The sequence below is a fragment of the Osmia bicornis genome, chromosome 15 (assembly GCF_907164935.1).
Source record: "Osmia bicornis bicornis chromosome 15, iOsmBic2.1, whole genome shotgun sequence".
NCBI classification, from domain to species: domain Eukaryota; kingdom Metazoa; phylum Arthropoda; class Insecta; order Hymenoptera; family Megachilidae; genus Osmia; species Osmia bicornis.
In genome coordinates this window covers 530,584-545,294 of record NC_060230.1, presented here as the reverse complement: position 1 = coordinate 545,294, position 14,711 = coordinate 530,584, and the positions used below count along the sequence as shown (strand labels likewise).

Genomic DNA, 14,711 nt, shown 5'->3' with positions numbered 1-14,711 from the left:
TCAATATGTGTTAAAAATAAAATGAAATATAATGAGGTAGAAATAATTTCAGATCGATTAATTCAACCAGTAATTAAATTGCTCAGTAAATTCATACAGTGGACTGAATCAATTAACGATTATTATTTTTAGTTTTTCTGTCAATCATTGAATAATCACCGAAGTTATTTTTAATCCCCTCGTATTTAAAGTGTTAATTTCCAAAATCAATAGCAGAGTTCACCATAAAATTATAAAATCGTTAAAGGATACAAATTGAAATGCACGATTCTGACAACAGGAATTAAAATCATTAAAACGTTTTAATTCCTATTTAAATCGGTGAACATATTGGGAAAATTAATGTTGGATTTCAATTGAAACTTTAACCTCATTATGAGATTAAAAGAAATCCAATGGTTGTTTTGTATAATTAAGCCGGATTTTAACAACCATGAAACTACTCGTAAAAGAGCTACAAATTTAACAACAAACTGGAAACGAATACTTTCAATTATTTAAATTCCTACATATAAAATAAGGTAAAACTTTTTCAAAGGAAAAAACATCCCTCCACATTACCTTCTCACAATTAACTACCATCAACCTAAACAACCACTAAAGCGGACGTAAGTATAGAGAAGAATGAAGTTAAGAGAGAAGAATAATTATGTCGATTGAGCGGCACTCGACACGGAAGAGAAAGAGGGTACATACACGAGGGTAGCAAGAGGCAGGCGGTGAGCAGTAAATATTCAACGTCACCGCGGGGTGTCCGAGCAAAACTGACAAACTCACCTGGCGTGGCTGGTTTCGAGGTCTGTGGTTGACACATTGTACTGGAGAGAAACGGTGACGATGTCCCGGGTCGATGTGGACGGCGAGCCTGGAGACGTTTGCGTGCTGATGTGGCTGGTCGTGTACTCGCGGGCTGTCGTGTACGCCACTGAACTGGAATCTGCTCGAAGAAAAAGGGAAAAGTAAGGAAGCGTCAACCGGCTGCTGCAATTACCTGTATACGATTGGCTACAGGGGACGAGGTGCTTCCAGTAACGTGCTACCGACAATATTTACGCGTGCGTAGGCCGGCGATATTCACGCGTGCGTGGGTTAGCCACGTTGCGAGCCAGCGACGGAGAAGGGAGCTGTGTTTCCTCGCTTCCAGGAACGTGCGTTTTACCCTATCGTTACTAAACATTGCTATAGCGTGCGGCTGGAAAGATTGTCGCCGAAAGGAGTGAGAGTATAATTGAATTAACATAATGCTGTAACGTTATTTCCGAATAGAAACGCGACGATTCAGTTGTTTTGTTCTTTCTTTAGGAACTGAATTAAATCAGATAATTTTGTAATATTATCAAGGCTTGATAAAAGTTTATCAAATACCTACAAAGAAGTCTGTGTTATTCTAATAGAACACGCGAGGTGTATAAACCTTACTTTATGATGTTCACCATCGATTTGGGGTTGAACTAGTTACAATATGTCTACCGGGTAAGTTCATTAGCCGAGGAGGATTTGTCGATCGAAGCGTGTGGTCTCTTTAAAAATAGCACGTCCAAATGAGGATGCATTTTTTAAATTATTATACTAACAATAAAAATATAACGAGGGTTATTAAAAGTTAGTGGAACTATGAATAAAATTTCATATTCTGAAATGATAAATAAAAGGAATTAAAAAATATTAAAATTCGACACTTTTAATAAATCTAGGGGCCATGTCTATCCCTACAAGAATTCTAGCTATGCTGGATATGCCTGGTTGATGCATTAGAGCAACCAATCATATTATAATTGAATATCAAGAATATCAAGAATAATTTCTTTTTAAAAAGCGTTACAATTAAAGGGTTAAAAAAATTTCTGACCAAGTCGTACAAGTGTTGGAAATACTGGAACCGTATGAAGGCGGTGTGTGCACTTACACTTGTTAGTAGGAAGTGAACGAGAATAAAGCGTGCCCCGGGGAAGATCAATACGACGGGTTGCGTGTTCGCTGGTGGAACACATCAAGATCGGGTGCGATGAAAAAAAGAAAAAGTTAAAGAGAAACGAACCAGTTGCTGAAGTGACAAAGATTTCCTCGGTGGTGACGGGCTCGCCGGATCCTTCACCGCAGTCCTCCTCGTCGTCGCACGAAGGACGTTCTTGGATGTTTTCCTTGTGATGTTTCGGTCTGTAGGTCGTCGGCGACCTCGTCGGGGCGACGTAAACTGGCGTTATTATGTCGTCTGCGAACAGACAGAGGATCGTGATTATTGAAATTGCGTGGTGTGCATAATTTCCGTATGATTGCATGGTTTCCAGGGGCACGGTTTGCGTCATCGCTTGTAACGGGAAACGAAAATGCGGTTACCACCAACTCGCTGGCCCATCTACCGCCGATAATGGAGATAGAATGCGCATTTGATTGCTGGTGCATTTTCCACCACCCAATGATATCAACCCCGCTCCTCTTCGAAGGGAATGCAACCAATGTTTGCTTTTCAATTAACCATTCCCGGATGTGTCTTTAATCCACTAATGCTAAGATTCTTTTTCAATTTTAATTTATATTCCGTGTATATTTTTTCACTTTAAGTAACGGTGTGTAAAGTATTTTTATTAGAATATAAAACGAAAAATGAAAAATGGAATGTAATAAGTATTACTCTATTTTTAATATTGAAATTATGTAACAAAAAATAATAACCTTTTTTCATAAGTAAGTAATAAAATTTAAAATTGTTTAAATGACCTGATATGTATCAATAATTCACTATATCCTAATTTTAAAGAATTTTCTATCTACCCAAAATAGCTACTCGATGATAGTTCGCTTTAGTCCCGTATTAGTTTATTAAAGGGATCCTCCTAATTTGGTTTTTAGTCAGCCGGAGAAGATTTCTAAACCGGCTGTCAGAGAAAGCGAGGAGGTCGATGGTTAGGTGAAAGGAGGGGCGCCAAGGATCATCCTAAATATGCAAATGAATCGAAGATACAACTGGGTAAACATGAAGACGAAAAGGTGGCATGCCATGCGATATGCGATATGCGATATGCGATATGCGATATGCGAACCCAACCCAATCGTCGCGCGTGCTTGTGTTCCCTGCTCTTACACTAATCGTAAATATTATTTTACACTAGCTACTATTTAGAATACTTTTATTATTAAATTTGTAATGTCAGTCACGAATTACATTTAAGGCATTCAATGTATCAAATATAATCAGTTATTCGTCAATAAATATGATTTTCTATTAATAGTGTAATAAATAGTATAAAAGTTATTATTTTTTATTTTGCTTATCGAAAAAAATGTGGTAAGAGCCGTCATGGACGGCAGTGCCTTACCAATTTATATGTGTTTCCATCCTTGTCTAGGGGAGTGCTAAACGTCTCTCCTTTCATACTACACAACGGTATACTGCAGCTCGCGGCTTTATATACGAACTGACTAGTAAACCGACTACTAGCGAGAAACCATTTATTCGCGAATAACTAATAAATTCTTGTTCCAATCGCAAAACTGTAAAGACAATTTTTATATAATTTCAGAAGAACTATCGAATGGTATAACTTTCAGGGTGGTTTAGTTTATGAAAATGTTTGGCTATATTTATATGCAGCATGTCGCGACAGTGAGATATAGATATACGTTTACTACGCCATGTAACGATAATTATTATTACTATCGTTCTTTTAATATTTTTCATGCGATTGTAACACATCTATTTCGAAAATAAAATACATGTCGAGAATTAATCCGATGCAATTCTTCTAATCAATTAATTTCTTAACCACGTAATAAATATTTTTTTAATTAATTAATTTAAAATGATTTTTGAAATACGTTCACACAACGTGCACGTAAAATAACCATAGGTGCGAGACGTGAAAATAGGTGCAAGAAATTCCTCCGCGAGGAGACGTGCAGAAGGAATTACTTACGCTCTTTGGAAATGTTACTTACACTTACCGGAACCAGGCTCATAGATCGGAGTGCATTCTACGTCCTCGTCGTCGGCGACGCAACCACTTCCGGCGCCAGAAAATATGAGATCGTCCATAACACCCGGAAAACCGGACGCAGGCGTCTGAAGGGAAAAAAGATATGGAAATTTATTGTTTTAGTTGAATCTAGAATCTGAATAAAAATTTGAATTTTAAATCTCTTTGTATAAATGAAATAGTTAAGCATTTAATACATTGATGCTTGTATATTTTGTACGTTTGATAATATGTATATGTATAACCATTGAACAATGGAGAAATAGTCTTAGCTTTAATTACTTGTTGCATTCTCTGTAACGGAGCTGCCCGATCCAAAAGGCTTCCAACCGGAAGTAATTGAACGTCGCCTCTGGTAGTAATTCTTCCATCCTTTGCGGCAGCTAATTCCAAAATTCGTGCACCGTTCACAACGAGACCGGCAATTATTCCTAAAAATGGCCTCTCCACTCTTCCTTTGTTGCGATTCCATCGACCACCGACTTGAATGGTCGATTGGTAATTGAACACCGTCAACTGGCGACCTGTAACAAAACAATAAACATTGTTAGAACAATCATTGTTATTATTTTCATGTATTTTGTTTAAAATATATCGTCGAGAAATAAATAAATTACACGAGGGTTCAGTGAAGTACATATATGTATAGTTTTCTATCTTATCCTCTATTCTAAGAGGATAATTTATGCCGTTTCACCGTCTGACAAATGTTTTCGTTTGACCATTGATCAGGCGAGCAGCAGTTACTGGGTCTGACACAGATAACCGTTGACCACTTGCCCAATGTCTACCTCGAAGGAAGATCCCCTACTCCTTCGTACGGGTTTCCTTCGAGCCCTTTCCCTTTGTAGGGTCTAAATTTGGTTGGTTTTCAGAGCAGGCAAACATGATACCAGTGGAACTCTGAAAGGGTTTCATCTGCCCTACGATTTTAAATAAATCTGCCCTTAGATATTTATTTGATCTTCAGATGCATTTACCCTGTTTAAATTCCTAACTTAACAATTACTAAATTAACTTAAAACCACTCTTTCAATCATTGAAAAAGACTTAGCAATAAAGAAACAAGCGTGTTTCTTAAAATTTTTAAAACAAACTATCAAATCAATGATTAAAGCCATAAATAAATCACTTCAGTCGAGTAATAACTTACATTCATACCACGTTCGATCGTCTCAGGTACGTATATTAACAAGAAGCATGCACCAGGCCAGTATAGATTAACCGGAAGTGTAGCGCGTTGCATCTTTAATTAAAAGGATAAACTCGATCGGCGAAGATCGATAATGCGGCTATTTTTCGATTAGGCGACTAGAATGTAAACGACAGGATGCGACCGTGATCGGATGGATGATTCCGCGAACAGGTTCACCCACGTGACCTGCCATGGGCGAGTTAAATACCACCTGGTAATAGGAAAGCAACAAACCGATCGTGTTTTCCCGGCAACGACGATGACTGGAGGGGAGCTGAGTTGCCTATGGATTATGGATAATAATTTTCGGCGAGTCGAGAAAAAATGGACCTGCCTTTCAGGCCTACCAGGTTTGTAGAATTTCCTAGGAGGATGCTTCTGGAGGCGTTTTAGGCACCGCAAAGATGGTCTCTTCAATTCTTACCTTCGTTTTCTTTCGTATTTAACATTTATGCACTAAACGGAGGATCATTTAGCGTTGAATAGTCTAGTGTTGAATATAGAATAATTTGTACATATTAATGACTTAAGAAATTTTCTAAAAGAAAATGAATACAGTTTTGTTCGTTACTTCGCTTACGTAAACGATGGACACCAATCGTGAATGACGTCAATCGTATTGACGTCAACATTGTACTACAAGTTCATTTCCACTGGATGTCGAACAAAATAAACGTTTGACAACGTGTCGTTTACATACATATAGCCATTTCACTGAAAATAATAGATTCTATTTCCGGATATGTACATTGTTTCATTAAAACCTTCTACGGTTCTTCGAGCTTGCCTCGCGTTATTTTAAAATATTTCTTTTATTAATGACGATTTATTATAGTCCAATTTTCATAGAATAAATTTTGAGAAAATTAAAATTTCTGTAACTAATTAACTTAATTAAAATAATTTCGAATCAGTTCCTTTTTTTTTCTGCAGTGGAACTGGCACTTGCCGGTCAGACATAGTGAGTCTACCAGCGTAGCATAAAAATACAGTTGGTTCGTGGTATGTAGTCAGAACCATGAAGGAAGACCAAGGGACGCACACGTGCCAAAGTAGCACGTGCTTGATCGCACTCATTTATCGTCTCTTAAATGATTTCTGGTCAATGATAATGGAACAGGCGCCAGTAGAACGGCAGGTGCTTGTTTTTATTATACAAATAATCGTGTCATTCACGCTACATTCCGATCTGAAGAAGTCCAATAAACTGTATCACTTTATTAGGAGAGCAGCAGGGTGGTGGGTGTGTTTCGGGTTCCCTGCCCGACCCAACCTCGGATTTTAGGTAACCGGACCTGTTTCGTTCGATACCTGACCCTACCGAATTCTTTTCTTCTTACTTTTTATTTTATTTACGCGCGCAGCACATCATTTTTATCCTCTTATAGCAATATGTAGTATTATATAATAGGTTGGTATATAGATACATTTAGTTAATTTAATTTCTAAGTCAAATCTCTACGAAGGACACCTACTTCTAATATTTTTAAATGTATTCATTATATTTAATAAATAGATAAATTAGTAGGTAATTGTTATAGATAAATTTTGGATTATACATATGTGTAAAGAACACTATCACTTCAATGACTTGGATACATTTTAGGTTGAATCAGAAATCGTTCACCATTCTAACGATAAGGCAATTAGCTCTTGCACGACATAATCTAAATTAATAAGTAAACTGACAGGAAAGTATGGAACACGTAGAGGTGACGAAACTCGAAAGTGGGTTAAGACGTCGTCTTCGGTCGCTTAGACAAGTGGCTCATTCGGTTAAAGTGGAACAGGGGACAAGAATGCAAACGTGTATCGAGTTGGCTAATCTTTTGGCACTACTTTCGATAAATTTACGTAACGCCCATACTCTTATCAAAAGATCGGCAATTATTTTCATGTTGAAATTTGATCGATAAGCCGATACATGGTGTACCAAGGTTGTTAAATACCCAAGCGGCGAAGAAGTGCGTTTACGTGCCCGGTTCACGTCCCGCACGTATTCCCATCGCCTGGGAATCATCGATGTTTCCCATACCCAGCGTACGACGCCATGGTATTCCTTGTTCCCACCGTACTCGTATAAGCGGTGTGAAAGCAGACGGTTCCCAAACCAAGTTCGTGAGACCAGTGTTCGATCGGCACGTTTCCTCCCTCTTCTATCACTTTTATTTGCCGATCGATAGATATCCAAAAACTTGAAAGATAAACTTGTTTACTAAAGTGACTTAAAGTCTCATTCATAGAAACAGGGTGGTCTAAAATTCACTTCATTTCTGCTATGAACTTTCGACCAACCTGCACATATGTACTCATACGGACGGATTCATGAATGAAGTGGTCGTAGCAAGTGCCGAGTAATGGTAGTAAATGAGTTGAGAAGCCGTTAATGCCACTGTATAGCCGCAGGTAGTAAGTAGGCTCGTCTGGCAGGTTCAGAATGGCCTTGCGAAGTTCAAGGCCATTTCTAGTGCGAGCACGACTGGTTTAGGAGATCTACCACTTCAACATGTTCCCCGGATGATTCTAAACACGTCGCTTAGATCAACCCTAACCTCTCTTACACTCTATACAACAGCAATCCTGTCACTTAAAAGTTTAGATGACATAACAATTTCAAAGAGAATCATTTTTTTTCTCATTTAAGTAAATTATAAATAATCTATATCTTCGTATTAATTTTCTTTGAAATTAAGAAAACATCAAACCATTAAAAGAGGAGCGAAATTTAATAAATTTTTCTTTCAGATTTCTTTCAACCTTGCCAACAGGTTTCCATCAGAAAGCTATTAATTTCGTCTGGATGGCGGTTTAATAGTTTCTCACGCGAGAAAATGGGATGCGGTTGAAATAGAGGCCCATAAAAGTGAAATTAGATTCAGCACGGTTCCTTTTCTCTTGGTGCCGAGAGGATTTCAAAAACGTGAGAAGAGTACGGCTACACTTGAACAGTTTCGGCATTCGATACGCATAACTGCGACTTTCCCATGGCACGCTTTCCGATGCTGTTGCCAGAAAAACAAAAAATAATGAGATTTCGGCGGTTCGTCGAGCCGTTCTGCTAACCTAACCGTGAGAAGATCTTGAACTTGGAGCTGAATTCAGTGATTTCTGGATCAGGTGACTATCAAAGGGCTCTGACTGCCGAGTTCTACTCTAGGCTTAATCATTTTGTGTATACGAAACAAGACACCTATCTTTATTTTTTGTTACAAGATTACAAGATTTTTCTTTGTCACGCCTAATGATGTTGTTGTTCACGTTCCTTTCAGAGATAATGTTACCAACCAGCATGGTAGATGGCCGATCGAGCGAGAAAAGCGTGCAAGGGGTAAATCGGTATCAGGATCGACCAGCTCGGCTGGTCTGCTCTCCTAGTCGATCTGGGAATCCGTTTCCCCTGAAGTCGTTCGAATTCTCACGACCATGGGAATAAACGGAGAGTCGGGGAGTCGACCAGGAAGCTCTGGGAACGATGTCCCGTGGGAAGTTTTCGCCAAGGATCGTGGAAGAGACGTTAGAACAGTGGCGATTCAATGTTTTTCCATTTAACCGAACACCTACTAAATACATACCACCGAACGAACCAGATCTCGCACGCGTCGCGTCGCTTCCAGAAACGAACTATCTCACGCTTTCCATAAGCCTGTGGGAATGATTCGTGTTCCCCGGGAACACGTGAGAAAGTATGCGAAACGCGTTGCTAGTGAATCCTCGACATCCTTGTCACGTGTCGAACGTGATCGTCCTCTCGAATATACGGCGGGTTCAATTATAACCAGATTTAACGAACATCAAATAACTAGTAAATCTAACATGAAGAAGGAAATAAAACAAATTCAGCCAACTCATCCTAGTTCCATCTTTCATTAATTCCAGCAACCCATATGTTAAACGCAGAATCCATTCCTCTTTAAATCGCGATAAGGGTTAAGCTTGACGAGCGTTCATTTTATTCCCAAGGGTTTCGGAGTCCGATGATCTTCGACACCGGGGGGTTAAACGACTTTAAAATACGCTATTAGTTCGAGGAGAGGAGGGTAAGTCGAGAGAAGAAGAAAAAGAAAACGAACGTATAGATAAGGTGGTATCCTTGAAGCCGAGGTCGCAGGCCGGCCAGCAGGATGAGCACTCGCTTCTTAGGCCAATTAAATCGTTCCCACGGGATCGCACCGTGGGAGAGTCGGTTGAGGAACGCGAGAACCGAAAGCTTCGGACGGCCAGGACTCCATGCGACTTCAGGAAGTCGTTGTCATCGAAGGGCGACTGATCGTCAGAGTTTCTTTATTCTTTTTTTTTCCTCATGGCGAGTTTCCTTTCTGGACACGTGCAGAAAGAAGAGGAGGCGTCAGAAGCGGGATCGTGCTCGCGTGAGAACCCGACGAGGGCTCGTGGGAAAACGGCGAAGGCGCGTGGCGCTTCTGATACCAGGATCGCATGAGACCCATGCAAGTTGACCTATATTCTGCCTGTCGCTCCACCCCCGCACAGATTCCGCTCAGAGAGCTTTATTATCCCTTCGTGTAAATACTAGTTCTTCGAGGACGATCGACTTGATTTTCCGGAAGTCGAAAAAAATAAGAATCTCTGGTCGAGCAAGTTTTTATATTCAACTATCAGAGGACACAGCTGTTCAAGGATCTCTTGCCTCGTCCTTCTTACGAAGGAGACGCGACGACACGATAATCTGTATAACATCAAAGGTCTGTGAGATGAAGAATGTAAAAGGAAAAAGATGAACCGTTAATTCTTTAACATCCTCCCTCGTGGAAAAAATCTTTTAGCCATGTACTAGAAAGGTAGCGTGAGAACGTGTCTTCTCGGGGGTACCAGTGTTGAATACTTTCAACAGGGTTGTATAGCTATAAAGAAGGTAATATTCCTCTTTAAGGGATCGTGTACCATGTGAGCACCTTCTTTGAATATAAAAAAGGTCGTTAAAGTCGGACGCCATTGGTGGTTTGCGAAGAGATACTCTTAGTTGATTTTTTATTAATTAGAAGAATATTAACTCTTTCCCGACGACCATCTCTTTGTACACTTAATAATATCTTCATAATTGTACAATAGGAAATAAAGAAATATTTGATAAAAATAAAAATTTCCATCATAGAAACTCCATCAATAGCACTTGTGGTTATTATAATATCTTCTATTTGCCTCTATCTATCTATCTATCTACGTTGATAGTCCGAGCCACTCGATTGCTTCAAATTCTTGCTACATATTCCTTTCATTCGAGTTTTCGTATCGAATCGAAAAACGACTCTCGACTAGGTTCGATTTGCAAGCTGGTCGAATATTCGAGCCGAGCCTCACTATTCCTAGTTCGAACTGAACAGGAGACCATATTGCAACGAAAGCCTAGAAATCGAATTGTTTTACAAGGGTTAGACAAGTGGTTACTTCGACCCCTGTGATTTGTGGTTTCACGCCCATTTAAGGAAATGAAGCTGGTAAACAGTTTTCATAGGGTAGCAGAAAGTACCTGGAAGTTGTGTTCCAAAACAGAGATACTAAGTTTCCACGTTAACTTATATATATATATATATATGTATGTAACAATATTATGATTAGAAATGTAGGATATCTTATGCGATTGAAAGGGTTAAAAGAGCCTCGCTATGACTGGTCCCTTTACTATTAGGAGATCATACACGTGTGAAACGTAGGAAGGTCGATGGTCGACTCAGGTATGATCGACCTTTCCCTTTATGGTTTCATCCCTGGTCGACCTTCGAGTAGAAAGAAACCAATTTGGTAAACAAGTTTGCTAGGATAGCAGAAAACACCTGGAGCTATACTTTGGGTCGTCCTTATCCTTACATTCATCTCGAATATCCTTGAAACATATATTTTTTATTATATTAAATTATAAAGCATCTTAATTTATTTTTCATTAATTGAACATGCAAGCAAATCTTAAAATTCACTTTATAATATGTTATATTTGTAGGGAACTATGAACAATTTTGGAAAGTTGTGTAACATCAAATGGTTGATTTTGAAGCATAGAAAGTCTGACAGAATTTCATGATATAAAAGTATCTCAAAATAACGTTTATAATATACCAATTCAGAACTTAAAGATTAATAAACATGACTATATAAATGTCTCATCAATATTCTTAATAAAAAAGTAAGTACTTAAAATTGAAATATTCCAATACCTTGATGAAACCATTCGTATTTCCGTATCATAAACAATTTCTAAATCTTTCTATTCTCCACTTATTAAAGAAAATAATGTAACCATTATACCATACTTTATCCATTATTAATTCCACTATTCCTCGTAATCTCATCCAGAATTTTATGAATCTTGCGGTTTAAGGATAAAAGAACAGGTAGAAAATACAGAATGGCGAGTCCTTAACGGGTCTATCAATTCGCACGCGGTTTTAAAATCATGCTAACGGAAATTTTATATCCTCCAGATACCAGGATATCATGATCACAAGGAGAAGCTCGCAAGGGCTGGAAATTCCGGCGGGAACGCGTACGGATCGATAAAAATGGAGACACAATGGGAACCAAGAGGAACGATGAGATAAACGTCGCGTGATATTAGAAAACGTCGATACACGTGCGTTAATGGTGCGTTAAAGTTTGCGGGAAGGCGTGAAGAACGTTGTAAACACGAATTAATCGAAGACCAAGCACCCGGGATGCAGGATCCTCTAAGAAGTCGAGCAACGTCTCAGTCGAGACTTCAACGTCCCAGAAAGGGTTAATTTTCGACGACTGTCGATCAGGCTGTCAGGAGATCCAAGTAATCTCTCGTTCGGCAGCCTCGTTCACTTTGTCCTTTCATCCGTGCGTATCCTTTTCACTTTCGAGCACGAGAAAGTTACCGGTGTACCTGTCCGAAGGTGTGTAAACTGACCTTCTGGGTTGCTCGATCGGCGAAAGGGTTAACACTCGTCGAGAACCTGGTACCATTTCAACTAGGAGAGCATGAGAAGAAAGGTAGTCGCCTTCCGTCCACGGTTTCCTACCTGGGAGGTGGAGTTACCTGGGGTACTGTCCCTCATTATTCAGGAGGAATTTTAAATAAGTAACTCCATGGGCATCTGGTATTCCTACCTCGACTCCTTCTTCATTTTCATTTCAAATAAGCATCTGTATGTTGGTTAAATATTTGGACACCAGCGTTGATGAGGAGAAGTTTCACTTTCGGAGTGTTTGATTTCTTTTTTTTTTCTTTTTTTTTAACTTTTTAAAGGACAGTCAGTGAGGAACGTCCAATGTCAGCTGCATCGATTAAACGATGACGATCAGTGTCATTGACAGTTAAAAGTCAATATTCTATAGCGAGAGGAGCGGAGAAGCAGGAGAGACAAGGAGGTCGGTTTGGGCCTGCTCAGAGAGCTCGAGGACCCCGAAAAAGAAGAAGGCTAGGCAGTGGGCCAAATCAGTTTACCAGAAGAATTTCCTCGAAATCATTCGAGCGTATCCTGGCAGCAGGAGATTAGAAGACAGGTGGAAGCGTTTGCAAAAGAAACCAAGTCTTTGACTTTTATCACTAGATTGTAGGGGGATTCTAGGATCGTCAGCTTTGGTATTGTAAATGGTTATCATGGTTCGTGTAATGTTATTGTAAAGTTGAATCAGAATGGCTGCTGTAACTATACAAAATTGCGGATCGTTGTAAACAAGAATCAGGAAAGTAGCTGGTTCTAGATGGTAAATTTGCGAACGAAATGTACATATATGGACCAGGCTAAGTACATGGACGTTGCGAGAATAATATTACAGGTGAATCGTATGCGACACAATGGAATTTTTGGGATTATGCGTGAACATGATTCTTCCATGCTTACTTATATTATGTTTTCGGCCATAAAGTTGCCAGGAGATTAGAAATCTGCAGAAAGTGCTTCTAAGTCTTTCTATTGACAGAATGCTTCTATGTAGTTTTCAATCATCTGACTAGAATGTATGTACTTACTTACACAACTCTGGCGTGTAGGCAAAAGAACGTATTGAAGTTATTAGTTTTGCATACTTGCAGAGTGTGGATACATTTATATATTTATTTATTTATTTATTTATTTATTTATTTTTAATCAATAAAAAAATAATAGTATAATTCTATACTTTAATAAATTTCACATAGAACCCTTTTTTTCCATAAAAAATGTGGAATTTTACGTTTCCTTGTTCCTAGATTAAGTTACGGGGTTTTACTTAAGGAATTTCACGAGACTTTTGAAAATGCATCGCGACAGTTTCAAATTTCCTGCCGATCTCTTCGTACTCACTGGGACCCTGATGAACGTGAGAAGAAAGTCGATTCGAGCCACGCATTTTCGTTCTCACGCTTGGTGGAGCAGGCGTGACAGCCTTTGGGAATGACTTGTCTAGAGCCGGCAAACGCATTCCGTCCTTTATTGGCCCTGACATTCCTCGCGTTTGTCGGACGCCAACGGAGCACGTGTCGCGCGGAAAAAACGAACTTCAAAAGGCACCGGCCCGTCGCGGCGCGGCGCGGCGGCCCGTTTCCCCATTACCGCTTCATGATCTTCAATTTCAGTCTACTTTCTCGTTGCACATAGTTCTCCAATAATCGTGAGAAGCGAGCTTGCGTTTCTGCACCTCAAGAATAATCCACTGCCATTGCTGTTCAAGGGGTTACTACCCTGAAGACCTCAAAATGAGAGGTATATAGAGTATGAAAATTTGCTTATTTTGATGCATACGAGCCAACATCTGAATAAACTATTCGCAATAGGTTCGTTTCTTTTACCATTGATGGTTCATCCGACTAAATTAATCTGGACAATCGTGTCACGTATGATCACGAGGTCCCTGGAACGCTCTTTTACCCTTATGTTCCTCTATCACGCGCGGGAAGAACGCACGGACCACGGAATCGTCGTTCTCACGGCTCGTGGGAATCGGGCACGCAGAACAGGACGGCTCCACGGATCTTCCAGCAACGATCTCTTTCCAAAGGAATCCCGACGGAATATTCATCGGCGTTATTCCTCTGTTCGCCGGATGCAGAGAAAGAAATAACGAGCACGTTTTTCTTCTGGCATTCTTCGACGGCCGCTCGTGTTTCACCAGGGCCTCGAGTTCGTTGAAGAGGAAAACGCGTCGATGAAAAGCTGCGAATTCCAGGAACGTCGAAGAAAGAATTTTGTGGACCACACAACATCGTGGAATTCGTGGGGAAAAAAAAAAAAAAAGATATGAAAGGATGCCAGATGTCCTGGTACAGATTAGCGACGAAGATTCTCTACCTGGGTCATGGTGGTAGATAAGGTAACTGAGCCGAGCGTGAGAATCGAGGTTCGAAGGGCAGCTTCGTTTTCTCAGCATTACCAAGCTCTCAGGAGAATCGAGGAGATATCTCGAACGAGATGCTGGTTCGATGACGATTTATTTATTTATTAAAAATTCTTCTTCTAATACATGAAATTCTTTCCCTTCAAAATTATACATTTAATGTATGTATTTTGTAATCCAGGTTAGAATGAATAACTTTTTTTAAAACATTTTATTAATCACCTCCACCCTATACCCTATAATTGAATATA

At 39.5% G+C, this 14,711-nt stretch overlaps 1 protein-coding gene and 1 non-coding gene across 8 annotated transcripts in view; both read right to left on the bottom strand.

Moving 5' to 3' along the window:
- Positions 1-14,711, bottom strand: part of LOC114876022 (neurexin-1) — a 189,205-nt gene that overhangs the window by 7,040 nt on the left and 167,454 nt on the right. For 6 of the 7 annotated variants that reach the window (XM_046289001.1, XM_029186997.2, XM_046289003.1 and 3 more), the window contains 4 exons: positions 4,257-4,498; positions 3,937-4,060; positions 2,039-2,212; positions 778-937 (listed from right to left, as the gene is read on the bottom strand). In XM_046289001.1, the coding sequence (XP_046144957.1) occupies positions 778-937; positions 2,039-2,212; positions 3,937-4,060; positions 4,257-4,498 (700 nt within the window). The remainder of the gene's footprint in view (positions 1-777; positions 938-2,038; positions 2,213-3,936; positions 4,061-4,256; positions 4,499-14,711) is intronic. The other variant, XM_046289002.1, reaches the window with a different exon arrangement.
- On the bottom strand, positions 3,276-3,381 carry LOC114876042. Its single transcript, XR_003789330.1, has one exon. It is a non-coding gene; the product is annotated as a U6atac minor spliceosomal RNA (small nuclear RNA).